At 44.5% G+C, this 20,641-nt stretch overlaps 1 protein-coding gene across 3 annotated transcripts in view; it reads left to right on the top strand.

Annotated features, from left to right (window-relative positions):
• Positions 1-20,641, top strand: part of LOC120403842 (NACHT, LRR and PYD domains-containing protein 3-like) — a 109,363-nt gene that overhangs the window by 44,906 nt on the left and 43,816 nt on the right. For 2 of the 3 annotated variants that reach the window (XM_039535648.1, XM_039535647.1), the window contains exons 9-12: positions 3,228-3,398; positions 6,793-6,963; positions 8,805-8,909; positions 19,319-20,256. In XM_039535648.1, coding sequence (XP_039391582.1) covers positions 3,228-3,398; positions 6,793-6,963; positions 8,805-8,909; positions 19,319-19,403 — 532 coding nt within the window. In that variant the 3' untranslated portion in view covers positions 19,404-20,256. Of the gene's footprint in view, positions 1-3,227; positions 3,399-6,792; positions 6,964-8,804; positions 8,910-19,318; positions 20,257-20,641 lie in introns of those variants that run through there. The other variant, XM_039535649.1, reaches the window with a different exon arrangement.

Genomic DNA, 20,641 nt, shown 5'->3' on the forward strand with positions numbered 1-20,641 from the left:
CTTCTCATGTCATCCTGTTCTACAAAACCCTGGATTTCAGAGGTCTTCTCTTGATGTCACATAGCCTCCTTTGGACTTTGGCTTTAAGCAGGTGATAGGCCTCATGTTTTCGTTTGTTAGAAGAATCATTTTGCCAGTTACAAAATGCAGTTCTTTTCTGTTGAATTAATGCTAGGATTTCCTCGTTGTTTTCATCAAACCAGTTTTGGTGCCAATGAGTGGAATATCCTATGGTTTCAGCACATGCATTGTGAATGGTGTTTTTAAGTTGATCTCAGTGCTCTTGAATGTCAATGATGTTGTCTGGCATGTTAGAGAGTTTCTCAAACAGATATTTCTGGAACGTATCGCAGCTGGCTTTGTCTTGAAGTGCTTTGATATTGTACTGCTTTCGCTTAGTCTTTGGGTGTTTGAGATGTGGTGGAGTGAGCTGCAGGTACATGACTGATCTTACTAATCAATGGTCTGTCCAACAGTGATTGGTACCTCTCAGAGCTTGTGTTATACAGACGTCAGTATAGTCTTGGGTTCTGACTATAAAATAGTCAAGGAGGCGCCAGTGTTTGGAACAAGAATGTTTTCAAGTGGTCTTAAATTTGTTACTCTGCCTAAAGATAGTATTTGTGATGAGCAGGTCACGTGCCACGCATTTGCTGAGGAGGGTTTACATTTACCTCCCCTTCTTTGCCTATTGTGCCGCTCCAGAGTTGGGAATCCCGTCCGACTTTGGCATTGAAATCTCCCAGGAGGATGAGTTTGTCTGACATAGGTGTGGCTGTGAGGACTGCATCGAGAGCGCTGTAAAACTGCTCCTTATTGTTTTCCTCATCACCGAGTGTTGAGGCATATACGCTGATGACCCTGGCCTATTGGTTGTTGCTAAGCATGAGCCGAAGAGTCAAGAGACACTCGTTGATCCCCACAGGAAGCTCCAAAAGCTGACCGACGATATTATTTTTTGATGGCAAAGCCAATCCTGTGAATGTCTCTCTCTTCAGGTGGCTTTCCTTTCCAAAAGAAGGTGCAGCCACCCCCATCCTCTTTTAATTGGCCCTCATTGGCCCAGCGGGTCTCACTAAGAGCTGCAATGTCAGTGATGAGTCTTGCCAGTTCTCTGGCAATTATGGCAGTTCTTCGTTTTGGGCATTCACTGTGCTGAGAGACCACAAGGGTGCGGACATCCCAGGTGGCGAAATTCATTGTCATATCTCTTGTTTCAGCCGCAGAGTTGAGTGATACCACTGGATCTGACCATCCAGTCAGAAGAGTGTGAGACAGCCTATGTTTGGTGCACCTTTTCTAGCCCCCTTCCCATTTGGGGTGAGCAGGGGGGGATCCTGAAACGGCCTGCACAGTCACAGCCACTGCTGCCGAAATACGCTTCTGTCTCAACCAAGCACAAAACAGCCATCACATGGCTGCCGCCTGCATGCAGATTTGTGACTAAAGACTCTGAGATCACTGCTCCTGTCTTCACTGCCACTCGTCCATCGCCGCAGGACTTTGTGCAGGTGTGAACCCTTTGGCAGAGGCCTGTGTGTGAAATCTTTTAACATGGGGAAACCAGTGCACAGGCGGTAACAACACAAAACTTGACAGGAGGAAAACCCTGACACCTTTGGGGTCTTTTGAAGTTTGGACCACGGTTAGGAGCCTCGCCTCAGACTTGCTTGCTAAGGGGACCCTACCAGGAGTGTAAAAGCTCTGGACGATATAGCTCTGCGGGTCTTTAGCCCACGCAAATCTCTCCACCACTACAAGGTTGCAGTCCATCAGAGAGGTTATATGGGAATACTTCCCTACTTGCAAGCCCTGAATCTGTGAATAAACCAAAGCAAACTTTTACTAAAGGAGGGGGAACACACAGCAACAATGACTCAAAACTAAGCAAATCATTAACCCCCACCCCTAGTATTGGAGGCAGTAGTCCTTTCCCTCAATTCCCTACCTTTGGGACAGCTTGCCAACATAACCCATAGGCTGGGGGTTAGGGCAGGGAGGAGGGAGACCTGGATTCTAGTCCCTGCTCCAGGGTGGGGATTCAAACTAGGGTCTCACACAGACCCCGGTGAGTGCCCTACCCACTGGTCTAAAGGCTGTAAGGAAGCCTCTAGTTCCTCCTTCAGTGTAGTGAATCTAGCCCTGAAAAAAAATGTTGGTCAAAACTGTTCAGCAAAACTGTATCTTTTGGTGAATAGACTATTCACCCCAAAAACTTCAGCCCACTCTAGTTATTATCCCCATTTCACTGATGAGGGAAGCTGAGGCTCAGAGATCTTAACTGAGTGTCCCAAGATGTCCCAATAATACATTCTGTGATACAGGGCCAGGCTTCTTTCATATGTAGCAACTTAACCTCCAAGGCTAAACCCTTTAACTACAAACTCCCACAGTAATTCACCAGGCCAAGAAACATGCTCCATTCAGATGTGCTTTGATTGTGGAGCCAGCACAACAACATGCAGTTTATCTGGGGGATCACTTACTTGGTCCCTAAGATCATGTGTCCCAGCTATGTAACATATTAGCTGTGAGTCCCTTCATTTTACAACCTCTGTAAACACCCCCTCTAGCATGTGTAAGTGGGTCTGATACAGGGAGGGGAGGAAGGTCTTTTCTCACACACCCAGAAGTGGGAGCAGGGAACCCAGCTGTGCTAAACAGATGGGCTGGGAGTACGGTGGGGTCAAGGGTTTATCATCAGCCATATGCATAGCTGGGAGTCTGACTGGGAGAGAACTAATGTAACTCATCTTCCAGTTGGGAAGGAGTTTGGCTCTCACAGGCATGGCTGATAGTTCTAGACACTGGAGAATGGTTTGGGGAGCTTTTACAGAAGCTTTAAATGTCATTTGTGTAAGCAGAAAGGAACCAGAGTACCAGCGCTGGGAAAGGGTTTGCACTGTTCCTCCGTGTCTGGTGTTAGGATTCTCCAGTTCATTACAACCCTCCCCTTCCCCCTGAACACACTCTGCTTCCCTCCCTTCAGCTCATCTGAACATTCCCTTGTGGAACACAGGGTGACTGACAGAGCCGGGGTAAATGGACAGGAATCCACACAGGGGCCTTTGGTGCCGACATCCTGCAGCTTCCTGCTAGAGCCCTGTGACTGGTCTCTTCTAAATGAACCATCCCCTTCCACACAGACGCTGACAGCAGTGAGAGAATTGCTACAAATAGGGAGGAAACAAGTGATTATCTTCCTTGTTGCTTTCTATCTCCTACAGTTTGAACCGCTGCAAGCTCACTGATGCTTGTTGTGGCGCTCTCTCTTCGGTTCTCAGCACCAGCCAGACCCTGACAGAGCTTGTCTTGGGCTATAACGAAGTGGGAGATCCAGGAGTGCAGCTGCTGTGTGAGGGACTGAAACATCCCAACTGCAGACTGCAGATATTAGAGTAAGTAGCAGCTGGCTCCCTTTAGTCTGTGCCTCTGAACATTGCGCTACTGTGATTTCAGTGCTTTCTACTAGGGTCACAGCCCTGCTGTGAATGCTCCTCCATTACCACCATCACAAGAACTAAGCCTGGGACAAAGCCTAGCAACTAGACAAAGAAACGTGGGAGTAAAAAGGTGGGGTGGAGAGGGAAGGAAGCAGGAAAGAACAAGAGAAGCTTTCACAATTATTTAAATTTTGGCTGTGTAGATTTCAGGAGCGAGTTATTTCCCCATGTCTCTTCTTTGGGTCTTGACATAAAGATAACATGGCTGCCATGTCCCTCCCCTTAGAACTTCAGTGTCCCCAGAACTGGAGCACTGGAATCCTCTTCTCCTATGTAGGCTGGACAGAACCCGATCCCCACCCAGTTCTCCAGAACGAGCTGTAAAAATAAATGAACAAATAAAATAAATATCACTGTGCTTCCCCCAGGAAGGACCTGACCTCCTCATGTGCTCTCAGAGGGAGCTTCAGGGCAATCCTGCAGCACCAACGTGGCTGAGATCTCAGGCCCTTCAAAGAATCTGTTACTGAGAGCCTGGTGGGGAGGCAGCAGGGGAAGCATGTGGGGCAGAACCTTGGTCCTAGCACTGAGAGATACAATCCTGCTGCTGTCATGGAGACATTCCTCACATGAAGGAAATTACTAATCAATGACCTGGGTTCAAACTGTTGCCTTTGGGCATGTGGGGTGGGGGCAGAAAGTAAAGGGCCTGTACTACTACTCCCATCCCCCACCATTCATTGCACACAGGTGAAAAGCATTTTCTCCAAGTGTGATCCACAGAGGAGTGCAAATAACAGACTGTGGATCCTGGAGGATACAGAGGATATTACAATAGTCCAATTAGGGAAGCCCCAGGCTCTGTGTGGCTCTGCTGCCCTCAGTCAGTCCCTCACACTCTGAATTTCTTTGACTAGTTTAGACACCTCTAGACCTATTTTCACCTGCTCCCCAATTGTGTAAGGGAGTCTGAGCTGATCTCTCCAAACCAAGTAGCCAGAAGACAATGTAAGGTCAGGTAAGGGGGAAGGATAGTTTACACCTTTCTACACCCCCCCCCCCCCCCATTAGTTGCTTTCCTTCCTCAAGTCCTCTGATCTGGTCCCTTGGTTACAGCAGGCCTGATTCAGTTTGACTCCCTTATGCTCAGTTGGATTCACTGAGCAACATTCAGAATTGAATTGGAGAGGGGGAGGGTCACATGTTGGTAAGTGTGTGGGAGGGAGCGTAAAGGGAGTCTGAGCTGGTGGGACAGCCATGCTGAGGGGAATGGAGGAAGGGAGAAGTTCCAGCGCAGATGAGAGAATTCCTATTCAGAACTTTAGAAAATGCTCTGACCTCATCAGCATCCAAAAGCATGACCCAACTATGTCTGCAGCTGACACCTCCCTGCAGTTTTCCCCCCAAGGCCACATGGTGAGGCGAGGGAGGACACTGCATGAGTACGAGTGCCTCCCAAGGGGTGCATCCTCCATGCGCAGTTCTGAGCCCGGGGTGCTGTGAGAGAAGGGTGGCCCTCGCCAGGCACCATTTAACCTCCTCCCACCCAGTGCTTCTGCAGCTGCTCCCACCGGCTTGAGCCTCAGCGTATATCTATGCTGCACGCACACACAGAAACCTGGGTCCTTTTCTTGGGTTAGCTACCCTGCATTAGCTAACTCAGGTTAAAACAACAGTGAAGACATGGCTGCTAACTCACGTTCGCAGCTCGAGTTAAAGACCAGGCTCCCCTGTACACTTTAATTTAAGATGCTAACCTAAATTAAAAGCAGAGTTGCTGTGTTTTCACTTCTGTTTCAACCTGGCGCAGCTAACCTGAGTTAAAACATGCTTTTTTATTTTTATTTTTGTGCTATGTAGACATACCCTGCAATAGCTGTGAGACACATGCTTTGCCAGTGGGTTTAATCTCCCTCTAGTGCCTGATCCACGTAGAGGATAGCAGCCTACTACTGTTACCATTTAGTCCGTAGGCTCAAGTGATAGCACTCTATGGGGAGTTCTAAAGGTGAGAACACTGCTGATGGCCCAGTTTGGGGGTCAATTACGATTCCATGTAATGGATTTACTGTGTTCAGGATTTTTTTTTTTAATTTAGGAAATTACATTAAACCTGTTAAAGGAATGTTACTGTTGCTAAGTCAAACATTTAAATGAGGAAATCTCAGACTTAAGGTTGCCCATGAAAAACGAATTTGACACTTCTCCTCCCGCTCCCCTCCTCCCAGGCATGTGCATTATGATGCAGTCTTTAATGATATGCTTTCATGCTATGAGGCAGAGGTCCTGTGGAAGGAAGTCAGTGGACTGAACTCTGCAGATGAATCAGGGTTGTGTAGTGAATGAGGCCATTGTCTGTAGGACCACTGCCTCATGTGTTGCAGAAGTCAGAAGGTGGGTAGAGAATGAGGCTGAGTATTACAGGAAGAGAAAGAAGAATTAAGGCAACTGAATGCTGCCCTGGACTCTGCTCCCCGCCTCTCCATGGAGTGTCTGTGTGGTGCTGGGCAAATCACCTAAACCAAAATGTTCATAGTTAGCCACTTTCTGGGTGCCGAACTGAGACCCTGGGCCTGATTTGCAGAAACGCTGAGCACTCAATGACTGCAACTGAGGAGCTGTGCTTCGAACATGTAATGTGCTATTAAAATGTTAAGGACTCTGGAAAACCAGGGTCTAGGGGTCTCGAGAACCCAGAACTAGTGGACATTTTTTAGCTTAATCTCTCTGTACCTCAGCTCCCCACCTAGAAAGTGAGGATGATAATGCCACCTATTGTCCTGGAGTGTTGGGAAGATAAATAATCCATTAGGGTTTGTGAAACACTCGGCTACTATGGTGAGAGCACCTGAGAGAAGCCCAGGAGGAATTAATATTTCTGTATTTTATATTGAATTAAGCTCTGGGACCACAAAGTGAATGATGCAGGTAAAAAGAAATTTTGCATGGCTGCTCCTTTAGAGTGCACCATCTGCCCTGTCTGCTGGATCAGGCAAGGAGCTATAGAAAAAATAGTATGTGGTTATATAACTATAGATTGTCATAATTCATACAAACAAGGGGGCTGAATTTCGGTCACAAGGGAAACCGAAGTCTAGCATTCCCTATGGGGTTGAATGCTTGACTTTGCTGCCTCAAAGTTCTTATAACATAGTTTCTGTTGTTGTTCTTGATGTAATTATATATTTTAAAGCTTTCTATAGATGTCTTTATTATTTAAACTAAAATCAATATTTGTCTTTTGAACTAAAATCACTTTAGAGATTCACACTGGTATCAAGGAGGGGAAATGCAAAGAACGGGGCAGAAGCAAGTAGCTCTGCTTTCTGTAAATGTCTGTCTCCTGCAGTTTGTCTGTCTGTAAGCTCACGGCAGCTTGTTGTGGGGATCTCGCCTCTGCTCTCAGCACCAACCAGACCCTGACAGAGCTAAATATAGGGGGCCACTCACTGGGGGCTTCAGGAGTGCAGCGCCTGTGTGAGGGGCTGAAACATCCAAACTGCAAACTGCAGAAACTAGGGTAAGTAACGTCTGTGCCTGTTAACAGTGCAATGCTGTGAGTTACTCTTTATACCAGGACCACAACATCCGACAGGGCAATCTCTTCTTAACCCTGGCAACTCTTGGAGGAGGGGAGTGCTGTTCATGGTAGGGGTCTGAAGTGCCATGAAGATCTGATCATATTTAATGGATCAAGCAGCCTCTGAGGTGGTCCTTAGGTTTTATACCCTTTTCAGGGATTGTTAGAGGGGGCTGCCCTCTTCTCTTCCTATTTGACACTTGCCAATAGGCATCATAGAATCTCAGGGTTGGAAGGGACCTCAGGAGGTCATCTAGTCCCACCCCCTCCGGTTTCTGCTGCTCCAGTTTCTCTGGTACTTCTGTCCACGCCCAGTAGCTGGTGACGGTGTGTGATAAAGGGTTTGTGAGTCCTTTCTCATCAGAGGATATGTAAGTTTCATTAATTTCAAAGATCATTTTCTATATTGACTCACATTGTTAATGAAAATTCTCCTAGTTAAGCAGTTCTGTTAATATTCCAAAGCTACACACACGTCAGATGCTTAGCCCTGTCAATAGTTTTTTCTCGGGCTGTAGTATTTGTATCAGTATTTCAGAGTACTTTCATCACAGTATTTCAGAGTGCAACAGCCAGTCAAAAGAAAAACAAACATCTTTTACAATTCCTCTGAATCGAGTTGACATATTTTGTATATTCTCTATTATGTCTGGCACATTTTATTCCATAGCAATTGGGGCTTATAGTGAAATAAAAGACAAAAAATTAAAAAGGAATAAAACAGATTATCCACATGTAGAGGGGGACTGTATCTGATTCATAAGGCAGACAAAAGTGCAGTTTGTAACTTGGGGTGAAAATGCATTTTGGATTCTTAGTGTTTCAGGAAGTTTGACTTATGGAATCTTCAGTTCAAGTAGATCAAGCAGTGGATCTAACCAATTTAAATTTACAGTGTCCAGTCTTATCTCTGATTTACTTCACTATGATTTGATTGTGTCCATGATATGTCACACTTTACATGCTCTTTCCTATAAAAATGTTTAAACTTTGGGTGGACCTCTTTAGCTACACCGAAGCAATTTCATTAATCTATAAATGTATAAAATGTTTTCTGTGTTCCTCAGTTGACTTACCTTTGTCAATTTCTTTAAGCTAATATATCTATTAAACTTAGGCAAAGTGAAGGAAATTTTTGTAAACATTCCCATTTTATCCCTGGGAGAGTTCAGAGTCTAGTTTCAACTTATCTGGCTTTCTATAGACAACCTATCTGATACCTTGAAAATGGAATATCAGCCTTCTATTGCCTGGTTTCTAGGTGGAGTTAGAATTGGAATAGGCACTCTTTTGGGGTAAACTGAGGTAGCTGTCAGCAAGTTTTTCTCTGTTAGGATGGGGAAAGTATTCTTGGTTTGGAAATGAGATGTGATCATAGTGGTTAATAATTCCTAATATATTCAAGGCATATTTAGTGCCCATGTACATCATCCGTGAACCACGCCTTTCACTCCAGCTTGTTCTAGAAGATGGGAGTATCCAGTAATGAACCAGCAGCTCATTACAGCAAATTGCTAGAATTCTCAAACCCATTAGAAATGGACCCCCAAGGTTCACCTTTCCCTTCAATTCAGCTGGACATTTGCATGCAGAATACACAGTAAGTGACACAACAGGTGCACATGGAAAGGAATTCCCTCACGGGCTTGTTGTGCCAATGGGAGCATTATGATTTATCTGTGCAATGCCAGGTAAAGAATCTCCTTTTAGACACCACTGACAGCAGTGAATAGAGTAAAAATAAGCATTGTTTCCTCATGGTCTATATTTGGTTCCTGCAGATTGTGGAGTTATGACATCATAGCTGATCTTAATGCGGGCGATTCAAGAGTGATGGTACTATGTGATGGCATGAGGCTTCTAGGCTGTGATGTTCGGAACTTGTTGTAAGTTACTGCTGGGTCCCTTTAATTCGTTTGTGTTAACTCAGGGTCATGATTAGGACTCTTTACTTGAATCACAGTGTTTCTTTCCATGCCCCCTAACCCAAGAACTGGCTGTTGTTTGTTCCCCACAGCTTTGGTGATTAGGCTGCAGTTTGCTATTTTTAAAGCTGAATAACATAGTGGCGTTCAGTACATACTAAAGGCAGCATTTTGTCCTATTAGAACAGCACGTTATTTTATTCAGTAGGAAAGACTGAAAACAGAAGTCTGGGATTCTTTCACAATTTAATTAATGGAACCCTCCAGTACTCAGATAATTTACAACCATTACCACGATTGATCCCGGGACAAAGACTGACAGACAAGCAAAAGAGACAGAGAAAGGAAGAGTGAAAGGACACAAAGAAAAGTACTAAAGTGCCATTTATAATCTGCACAAAACCCCAGCCAAATGTTTTAAATGTACAGATAGTAGTGAGGCCTGGCTTCCACCTAAAACTTGGGCTGATCTACCTACATTGCTCAGGGGTGAGAAAAAAAATCACATCCCTGAGAGACATAGTTAAGCAAACCTAAGTCCCAGTATAGAATTCTTCCATGGACCTAACTCCAGCCGCGGCGGCTCCAGGCACCAGTGCTCCAAGCACGTACCTAGGGCGGAAAGCCACAGGGGATGCCCAGCTGGTCCCTGAGAGGGTGGCAGTCAGGCAGCCTTCAGTGGCTTGCCTGCGGGAGGTGCGCTGGTCCCGTGGATTTGGCGGCAATTCGGCGGCGGGTATGCTGAAGCCGCAGAACTGGCAGACCTCCCGCAGGCATGCCGCCGAATCTGTGGGACCGGAGACCTCCTACAGGCATGCCACCGAAAGTTGCCTGACTGCCGTGCTTGAGGCGGCAAAAAAGCTAGAGCCACCCCCGACTACCAGGAGGTAGATTTACTATAGTGATAGAAAAACCTCTTCCACCACTGTAGCAAGTGTCCACATTACAGCGGTACAGCGTGAGTGGAGTGTGGGGAAGCAGACCAGGCCACAGATTGCACCAGTGCGTCTCCTCCCCTGCCCTAAGGGAAAGGCACCAGCTGGCAGTGAGCTCAGCAAGCAGGGCAGTGGTTCTGGCAGGCAGCTGGGACTGTGAGCTCTTTGGGGAGAGACCATCTTTGTGTTCCATGTTTGTGCAGCCCCAGCACATTGAGGTCCTAGCCTATGACAGTGGTTCCTAGGCACCACACCGGCCAAGTTTCCCAGCATGTCAGGGAGACTCCCACTTACAAACAACAGACTCCCGATTCCCAATTTAATAATGTTATCTCCTGCAGCTACATATGCATCAGCCACACATGTGCATTAGCCTCTCTCTCTCTCTCTCAGAGACAGAGTGAGAGACACTGATGCTTGTGTATGGCTGATGCACAAGATTCTGGGTAATGTAGTTGACCTCTGCTCAGCGCCAGATTAACCTGTCATTGGTTCCTGGGCAACCAGTGGGTCACAGCGTCACTCAGGCTTGACCATGCCAAATTTGAGTGAGTGGTTTTGTGACTTTGTGTGTGAGGTCGCCATGCTGCTCTGGTTTGGCCAGGTACCCCTGAAATAAATTTGAAAATGTTGCTCAGTATGCTAGGCGCTACTGCAATAAGTAGTAATCATAAAGAACCCAATGGTGTGCAGTGCCGTCAGCCATCAAAGAAATATAGGGCTGGAAGGAACCTCGAGAGGACATTAAGTTCAGCCCCAGGACCAAGTAAACCTAGACCATCCCTGACAGGTGTTTTTCCAACCTGTTCTTAAAAACATCCAATGATGGGAATTCCACAACCTCTCTTGGAAGCTTATTCTAGAGTTGCGTATCCTTCTGGTTCAGAACATGAGAATGGCCATACTGGAACAGACCAAAGGTCCATCTAGCCCTGTATCCTGTCTTCTGACAGTGGTCAATGCCAGGTGTCCCAGAGGGAAAGAACAGAACAGGTAATCATCAAGTGATCCATCCCCTGTCGCCAATTCCCAGCTTCTGGCAAAGAGAGGCTAAGGACAGCATCCCTACCCATCCTGGCTAATAGCCATTGATGGACCTATCCTCCGTGAATTTATCTAGTTCTTTTTTGAACCTTGTTATAATCTTGGCCTTCACAACATGCTCTGGCAAGGAGTTCCACAGTTTCACTGTGTGTTGTGTGAAGAAATACTTTCTTGTATTTGTTTCAAACTTGCTGCATATTAATTTAATTTGGTGACCCCCTAGTTCTTGTGTTATGGGAAGGAGTAAATAACTATTTCTTATTCACTTTTTCCACATCAGTCATGGTTTTATAGACCTCAGTCATATCCCCCCCTTAGTCGTCTCTTTTCCAACCTGAAAAGTCTAAGTCTTATTAATCTGTCCTCATATGGAAGCCGTTCCATACTCCTAATAATTTTTATTGTCCTTTTATGAACCTTTTCCAATTCCAATACATCTTTTTTGAGATGGGGCAACCACATCTACAAGCAGTATTCAAGATGTGGGCGTACCATGGATTTATGTAGAGGCAACATGATATTTTCTGTCTTAGAATCATAGATCTGGAAGGTACCTCGAGAGGTCACCTACTCCAGTCCCCTGCACTAAAAGCAGGACTAATTATTATCTAGACCAGGGATCTCAAACTCAAATTGCCACAAGGGCCACACCAGGGTGGTTAAACACTGGAATAAATTGCCTAGGGAAGTTGTGGAATCTCCATCTCTGGAGATATTTAAGAGTAGGTTAGATAAATGTCAATCAGGGATGGTCTAGACAGTATTTGGTCCTGCCATGAGGGCAGGGGACTGGACTCCATGACCTCTTGAGGTCCCTTCCAGTCCTAGAATCTATGAATCTATGAGGACTAGTACATTGGCCTGAGGGCCGCATCACTGACACCTTTTCATACAAAGATACAAAAGCCCCCACCCTTACCCCACTTCTTCCCACCCCTTCCCTGCCCCCATTCCAACCCCTTCCCCAAATCCCGGCCCTGCCTCTTTTCCGCCTCCTCCCCTGAGCGCTCCATTCCTCCCCGCTCCCTCCTTGAAAGTCCTAAGCTTGGCAGTGGGACACACTGAGAGGTAGGCAGAGGAAAGGGGACATGGCACGCTTGGGGGGGCGGAGGTGGAGGGCAAGGGGAGCTATGACAGGCCACAGGAAATAACTCCGTGGGCTGTGTGTTTGAGACCCTTGATCTAGACCATCCCTGATAGGTGTGTGTCCACCTGCTCTTAAAAATCCCCAATGATGGAGATTCCACAACCTCCCCAGGAAATTTATTCCAGTGCTTAACCACTCTCTGACAGTTAGGAAGTTTTTCCTAATGTCCACCCTAAACTGCCCTTACTGCAGTTTAAGCCCATTGCTTCTTGTCCTATCCTCAGAGGTTAAGAAGAACAATTTTTCTCCCTCCTCCTAGTAACAACCTTTTACGTATTTGAAAACTGTTATCATGTCCCCTCTCAGTCTTCTCTTCTCCAGACTAAACAAACCTAATTTTTTCAATCTTCCCTCATAAATCATGTTTTCTAGACCTTTAATCATTTTTGTTGCTCTTCTCTGGACTTTCTCCAATTTGTCCACATCTTTCCTGAAATGTGGCACCCAGAACTGGACACAATACTCCAGTTGAAGCCTAATCAGTGTGGAGTAGAGCAGAATAATTACTTCTTGTGTCTTGCTTACAATAATCCTGCTAATACATCCCAGAATTAAATTTGCTTTTTTTTTTGCAACAGCATTACACTGTTGATTCATATTTAGCTTGTGATCCACTATGACCCCCAGATCTCTTTCCGTAGTACTCCGTCCTAGGCAGTCACTTCCCATTTTGTATGTGTGCAACTGATTGTTCCTTTCTAAGTGACATACTTTGCATTTGTCCTTCTTGAATTTCATCCTATTTACTTCAGATCATTTCTCCAGATCATTTTGAATTTTAATCCTATCCTCCAAAGCACTTGCAACCTCTCCCAGCTTGGTATCATCTGCAAACTTTATAAGTGTACTCTCTATGCCATTATCTAAATCATTGACGAAGATATTGAACGGAATCGGACCTAGAACCGATCCCTGCGGGACCCCACTTGATATGCCCTTCCAGCATGACTGTGAACCACTGATAACTACTCCCTGGGAATGATTTTCCAACTAGTTATTCACTCACTTTATCGTATTTCCATCTAGACTGTATTTTGTTTACGACAAGGTCATGCGAGACAGTATCAAAACCCTTACTAAAGTCAAGATATACCACATCTACCACTTTCCCCCATCCACAAGGCTTGTTACCCTGTCAAAGAAAGCTATCAGATTGGTTTGACGCAATTTGTTCTTGATAAATCCATGCTGACTCTTACTTATCACCTTATTATCTTCTAGGTGTTTGGAAATTGATTGCTTAAGTATTTACTCCATTAGCTTTCCGGGTACAGAAGTTAAGCTGACTGGTCTGTAATTCCCCAGGTTGTCCTTATTTCCCTTTTTATAGATGGGCACTATATTTGCCCTTTTCCATTCTTCTGGAATGTCTCCCGTCGTCCATGACTTTTGAAAGATACTTGCTAATGGCTCAGACCTCTCCTCCATCAGCTCCTTGAGTATTCTAGGATGCATTTCATCAGGCCCTGGTGATTTGAAGACTTCTAACTTGTCTAAATAATTTTTGACTTGTTCTTTCCCTATTTTAGCTTCTGATCCTGTCTTATTTTCACTGGCATTCACTATGTTAGATATCAATCACCACCAATCTTCTTGGTGAAAACCGAAATGAAGTCATTAAGCAACTCTGCCATTTCCACATTTTCTGTTATTGTCTGTCCCCCCTCATTGAGTAACGGGCTACTCTGTCCTTGGTCTTCCTCTTGCTTCTAATGTATTTGTAGAATGTTTTCTTGTTTCCTTTTATTTCCCTAGCTAGTTTGATCTCATTTTGTGCCTTGGCTTTTCTAATTTTGTCCCTACATACTTGTGTTATTTATTTATATTCATTCTTTGTAATTTGTTTCCACTTTTTGTAGGACTCTTTTTTGAGTTTTAAGTAATTGAAGCTGTGTTCTTTGCCATACTTCCTATCTTTCTCATGCAGAGGGATAGGTTGCTTTTGTGCCCTTAATCATGTCTCTTTGAAAAACTGTCAGCTGTCTTCAATTGTTTTTCCCCTTAGGCCAGGTGTGCACTATCCACCGGATTGGTGGGTAGCGATCGATCTATTGGGGGTCGATTTATCACATGTAGTCTAGACGTGATAAATCAATCCCTGAGCGCTCTCCCATCAACTCCTGTACTCCACCGCCGCGAGAGGTGCAAGAGGAGTTGACGGGGAAGCGGCAGCAGTCGACTCACCTCCGTGAAGACACCGCAGTAAGTCGATCTAAGTCCGTCTACTTCAGCTACGCTATTCTCATAGCTGAAGTTGCATTTCTTAGATCGATTCCTCCCCCCACCCCCCAAGTGTAGACCAGGCCTTAGACTTGCTTCCCATGGGATTTTACCTACCAACTCCCTGAGTTTGCTAAAGTCTGCCTTCTTGAAATCCATTGTCTTTATTCAGCTGTTTTCCCTCCTACCATTCCTTAGAATCACGAACTCTACCATTTCATGATCACTTTCACCCAAGTTGCCTTCCACTTTCAGATTCTCTACCAGTTCCTCCCTATTTGTCAAAATCTACTGTAGAACAGCCTCCCCCCTACTAGCTTTCTCCACCTTCTGAAATAAAAAAATTGTCTCCAATACATTCCAAGAACTTGTTGGATTATCTGTTCCCTGCTGTGTTATTTTCCCAACAGATGTCTGGGTAGCTGAAGTCCGCCATCACCACCAAGTCCTGTGCTTTGGATGATTTTGTTAGTCGTTTAAAAGAAGCCTCATCCACCTCTTTTTACTGGTCTGGTGGTCTGTACTAGACCCCTACCATGACATCATCCTTGTTTTTTATCCCTTTTATATTTATCCAGAGACTTTCAACAAGTCTGCCTCTTATTTCTATCTCAACCTCAGTCCAAGTGTATACATTTTTAATATATAAGGCAATACCTCCTCCCTTTTTTCCCTGTCTGTCCCTCCTGAGCAAGCTGTATCCTTCCATACCAATATTCCAGTCATGCATATTATCCCACCAAGTCTCCGTGATGCCAACTGTGTCATAGTTGTGTTTATTTACTAGCATTTTGAATTTTTCCTGCTTATTCTCCATATTTCTCACATTAGTATACAGACATTTAAGATACTGATTTGATCCCCCCTGCCCCAGTTCTGTCTTGTCTCTCCCTTATTTCTGCTATAACAGCCCTTGCTCCCTCCAGATTCTATCCCGTTCTTAATGATTCCTAAAATTCTGTTTGTTTTTTTGACTGCCGCTGCACATTGAGTGGATGAGTTCAGAGAACTATCCACAGTGACTGCAAGATCTCTTTCTTGTGTGGTAACAGCTAATTTATATGCCATCATTTTATATATATAGTTGGGATTATGTTTTCCAGTATGCATTACTTTGCATTTATCAGCATTGAATTTCATATGCCATTTTGTTGCCCAGTCACCTAGTTTTAAGAGATCTTTTTGTAGCTCTGCGCAGTCTGCCTGGGACTTAACTATCTTGAGTAGTTTTGTATCATCTGCAGATTTTGCCACCTCACTGTTTACCTCTTTTTCCAGATCATATATGAATATGTTGAATAGGACTCGTCCCAGTACAGACCTCTGGGGGACACTACTAAATACTTTTCTCCGTTCTGAAAAACTGATAATTTATTCCTATAGGACCAATAGGACCAATCCTATTCAATTTATTCATAAATGATCTGGAGAAAGGGGTAAACAGTGAGGTGGCAAAGTTTGCAGATGATACTAAACTGCTCAAGATAGTTAAGACCAAAGCAGATTGTGACGAACTTCAAAAAGATCTCACAAAACTAAGTGATTGGGCAACAAAATGGCAAATGAAATTTAAAGTGGATAAATGTAAAGTAATGCATATTGGAAAAAATAACCCCAACTATACATACAATATGATGGGGGCTAATTTAGCTACAATGAGTCAGGAAAAAGATCTTGGAGTCATCGTGGATAGTTCTCTGAAGATGTCCACGCAGTGTGCAGAGGCGGTCAAAAAAGCAAACAGAATGTTAGGAATCATTAAAAAGGGGATAGAGAATAAGAATGAGAATATAGTATTTCCCTTATATAAATCCATGGTACGCCCACATCTCGAATACTTCGTACAGATGTGGTCTCCTCACCTCAAAAAAGATATTCTAGCACTAGAAAAGGTTCAGAAAAGGGCAACTAAAATGATTAGGGGTTTGGAGAGGGTCCCATACGAGGAAAGATTAAAGAGGCTAGGACTCTTCAGCTTGGAAAAGAGAAGACTAAGGGGGGATATGATAGAGGTATATAAAATCATGAGTGATGTTGAGAAAGTGGATAAGGAAAAGTTATTTACTTATTCCCATAATACAAGAACTAGGGGTCACCAAATGAAATTAATAGGCAGCAGGTTTAAAACAAATAAAAGGAAGTTCTTCTTCACGCAGAGCACAGTCAACTTGTGGAACTCCTTACCTGAGGAGGTTGTGAAGGCTAAGAGTATAACAATGTTTAAAAGGGAACTGGATAAATTCATGGTGGCTAAGTCCATAAATGGCTATTAGCCAGGATGGGTAAGAATGGTGTCCCTAGCCTCTGTTCGTCAGAGGATGGAGATGGATGGCAGGAGAGAGATCACTTGATCATTGCCTGTTAGGTTCACCCCCTCTGGGACACCTGGCATTGGCCACTGTTGGTAGACAGATACTGGGCTAGATGGACCTTTGGTCTGACCCAGTACGGCCGTTCTTATGTTATGTTCTTATCCTTTTTTCCCTATCTTTTAACCAGTCACCAGTCCATGAGAGGACCTTCCCTCTTAACCCATGACAGCTTACTTTGCTTAAGACTCTTTGGTGAGGGACCTTGTCAAAGGCTTTCTGAAAATCTAAGTACACTATATCCACTGGATCCCCCCTGTCCATATGCTTGTTGACCCCCTCAAAGAATTCTAGTAGATTGAAGAGGTATGATTTCCCTTTACAAGAACCATGTTAACTCTTCCCTAACAAATTATGTTCATCTGTGTGTCTGACAATTTTGTTCTTTAGTCAGGCTTACCGGCCTGTAATTGCCAAGATTCCCTCTGGAGCCCTTTTAAAAAATTGGAGTCACATTAGCTATCCTTCAGTCATCTGGTACAGAAGCTGATTTAAATGATAGGCTACAGACTACAGTTAGTAGTTCTGCAATTTCACATTTGAGTTCCTTTAGAACTCTTGGGTGAATGCCATCTGGTCCTGGTGACTTATTACTGTTTAGTTTATCAATTTGTTCCAAAACCTCCTCTAATGACACCTCAATCTGTGACAGTGCCTCATATTTGTCACCTAAAAAGAATGGCTCAGGTTTGGGAATCTCGCTCACATCCTCAGCTGTGAAGACCGATGCAAAGAATTCTTTTAGTGTCTCTGCAATGGCCTTATCGTTCTTGAGTGCTCCTTTAGCATCTCGATCGTCCAATGGCCCCACTGATTGTTTAGCAGGCTTCCTGGTTCTGATGTACTTAAAATTTTTGCTATTACTTTTTGAATCTTTGGCTAGCTGTTCTTCAAATTTTTTTTTGGCCTTCCTAGTTATATTTTTACACTTCATTTGCCAGAGTTTATGCTCCTTTCTATTTTCCTCACTAGGATTTAACTTCTACAGTACTTTTTAAAGGATGCCTTTTTGCCTCTGACTTCTTCTTTTACTTTGTTGTTTAGCCACAGTGGCTCTTTTATGGTTCTCTTGTTATGTTTTTTAATTTGGGCTATACATTTAAGTTGAACCTCTATTATGGTGTCTTTAAAAAGTTTCCATGAAGCTTGCAGGGATTTCACTTTTGGTGCTGTATCTTTTAATTTCTGTTTCACTAACTTCCTCATTTTTGTCTAGTCTCCCTTTGTGAAATTAAATGCTACAGTGTTGGGCTGCTGTGGTGTTTTCCCCACCACCGGGATGTTAAATTTAATTATATTATGATCAGTTACCAAGCGGTCCAGCTATATTCACCTCTTGGGGCTGGTCCACACTAAGAAGCGGGGTCGAGCTAGGGTACGCAAATTCAGCTACGTGACTAGCGTAGCTGAATTCGAAGTACCCTAGTTCGAACTACTCACCCGTCCAGACGCCGCGGAATCGAAGTCCGCGGCTCCAAGGTCGATTCCGCCACCGCCTTTTGCAGTGGTGGAGTACCGGAGTTCGAACTATCGCTTCCGGAGTTCGAACGACGCGATAGTTCGAACTCCGAGAAGTCGAACTCACCGCGTCGACCCGGCTCGTAAGTGTAGACTAGCCCTTGGACGAGGTCCTCAGTGCAAAAGGATACCACAAAACCATCTGGAAGGAGGGTCCCAACTGTGGAATTGCTTCCCTTTGCTCCAGTTGGATGTTCTCCTTCCCTGAGACTTTCATCCTCCTCAACAGGATAGAGGCTGTCAGACTTGGGGTGGGATCATTCTATTGTATCCCGGAAAGTCTCATCTGTGTAGCTCTCTGTCTCCCTTAGCTCCTCCAGCTCAGCCACCCTGGTCTCCAAAGTCCATAGATGGGCTCTAAGGGCCAGGAGCTTCTTGCACCAAATGCACACACATGCTACCTGCCTATAGAGCAGGTAATCAGACATGCTGCATTGGGTGCAATAAACTGGATAGCCCCCACTCTGTTGCTGGACTTCTGCCTGGATTATTTTTTTACTTGTGAAGCTCATTCTTTTGTTGGTGTTTTGTTTTTATCAGGGGATGTTTATAGCTTAAAGTTTAAAGAATGTTAAGTTTATCTAGCTCTCCCCTCACTCGCCCTGGAGAACTCCCTTGTAAAACTCCCTTGCCACTCCTGTTCACTAGCACCACTGGTCGCGAGCGAGCGGGCTTTTTAAAGCCCTGGTCTTCCTGAGTAGCCCTGCCCCTGGTTAAGGGTTGATGGGTGCTAAAGGGCTTAGGGATCAAAGCCTTGTTAAGAAGCTCTCAGCCTTGCCTAGCAGGCTGCTAGGCTCAGCACACACCCAGTCAGCCCACAGTCCCCCAAACAAACAAACAAACCACACAGTATATTTCAGTCAAGCAGGAAGCACACCACAAACACATGCGCTACAGGCAACAAACTTACCCCAAGGGTCACATAATTGCTCCTCCTTCACCTGGAGAACTCCCTTGCAAAACTCCTCTGGTCGCTTAGGAACTGGCTTTTTAAAGTTGGAAAGGTTTTCCTAATATCTAACCTAAATCTCCCCTGCTGCAGATTAAGCCCATTATTTCTTATCCTACCTTCAGTGAATATGCATCATGTCTGCACTGAGAATTAACACTTCCTTTCTTTCTTGCTTTTTCCCACAGAGTGAATTGTTTCGATATAAGCAAAGAGAAACATCCAGAGCTGTACGCTTTGAAAAAGATAAAACCTGAGCTATATATATGGTAGGTCAGTGATACTCCGACCTCAGTGATTCAAGAGCCAAATATTTAGTTTTTATATTTATATACACACATATATACACACACACACACACACACACTCACCGCAAATAAATTAATAACTTAGTGCAAGTTGATAACTTCATTGATTAATAACATAGTAAAAGCACCCTGATTGGTTAATGACTTAAATTGGTTAATAATTAAATCACCCGGTGTTTTAATATCACGTGCTGCAAGGAGCCGCAGGAGACACATCAAAGAGACAGTTGCAGCTCCTGAGCCACAGTCTGAGTATCACTGTGGTAGGTTGATCAGTGGGAGCCATTGCACCAAGGTGTCTCTGGTTTGGCTGCCCTGCCACTCATTAGGACAGCAGCTGGAGCAGGGGACCCATGCCCCACCCCCAGTGACTCCAGGGGCTTATTTCGGCATCTGGGATAGAGGGTTAGGTAGAGATTGTCAATGCCAGCCCTCCTGCCTGAGTGGGAGAGACTCAGGAATAGGAGCTGGATTTGCTCTGTGCTTGGTCTGACCTTGGAGGTAGCAGGAAGGGGGCCAGGACCTAGGGGAGGGGGAGATGTGGGATCATGAGATGGAGGAGTCTGGGAACCTCCCATTCCAGTCTCTGTGAGTTCAGCAGGGAAACTCAGGAACCATCTTTGGATCCAGAGGGGAATTGTCATCCTATTCCGATAGCTCAGTCACTGTTTGGGTCTTTACAAAGGGTTTGTAGTTTTACATGATTCCACAGCTATTAAGTCAGTATTATTTGTATCTATCTGCAACACTTGTTTATCCTGGATGTACATTGCTGTGTCAGCTTTGCAGGAGTCCAATAAAGATCATGAATCAAGAAATATTGTTCCATTTTAACGTTTGTGTTTCTTGCCATTGTGTGTGCTAATGCACAAGAATCCTTCTGTTCTCCAGAACTAGGGGAGATCTCAGAGGTGTTAGCCTGACATTTTTTCATGGTTTCTGTTTCTTATCTGTGACAGCCAATACTTTCAGCACTTTATGTGGGCACATTTTTTTTAACTTCTTTGGGTGCTCCTGGCTTTTTCATAAAGTTCTAAACTAGTTCACATACTGTGACTATATAGATGAAAATCCATTACCCTCTGAGTGGGCACTTGTGTTCTCCTACAATACAGTCTTACACAATGTTTTGGAAATTCTTGAAAATGATGCAGAGGGGTGAGATGCTTTAAGGACAGGCCCAGGACTGTGCCTGGAGTGATT

The sequence above is a fragment of the Mauremys reevesii genome, linkage group 4 (assembly GCF_016161935.1).
Source record: "Mauremys reevesii isolate NIE-2019 linkage group 4, ASM1616193v1, whole genome shotgun sequence".
In the NCBI taxonomy this organism is placed as follows: Eukaryota; Metazoa; Chordata; order Testudines; family Geoemydidae; genus Mauremys; species Mauremys reevesii.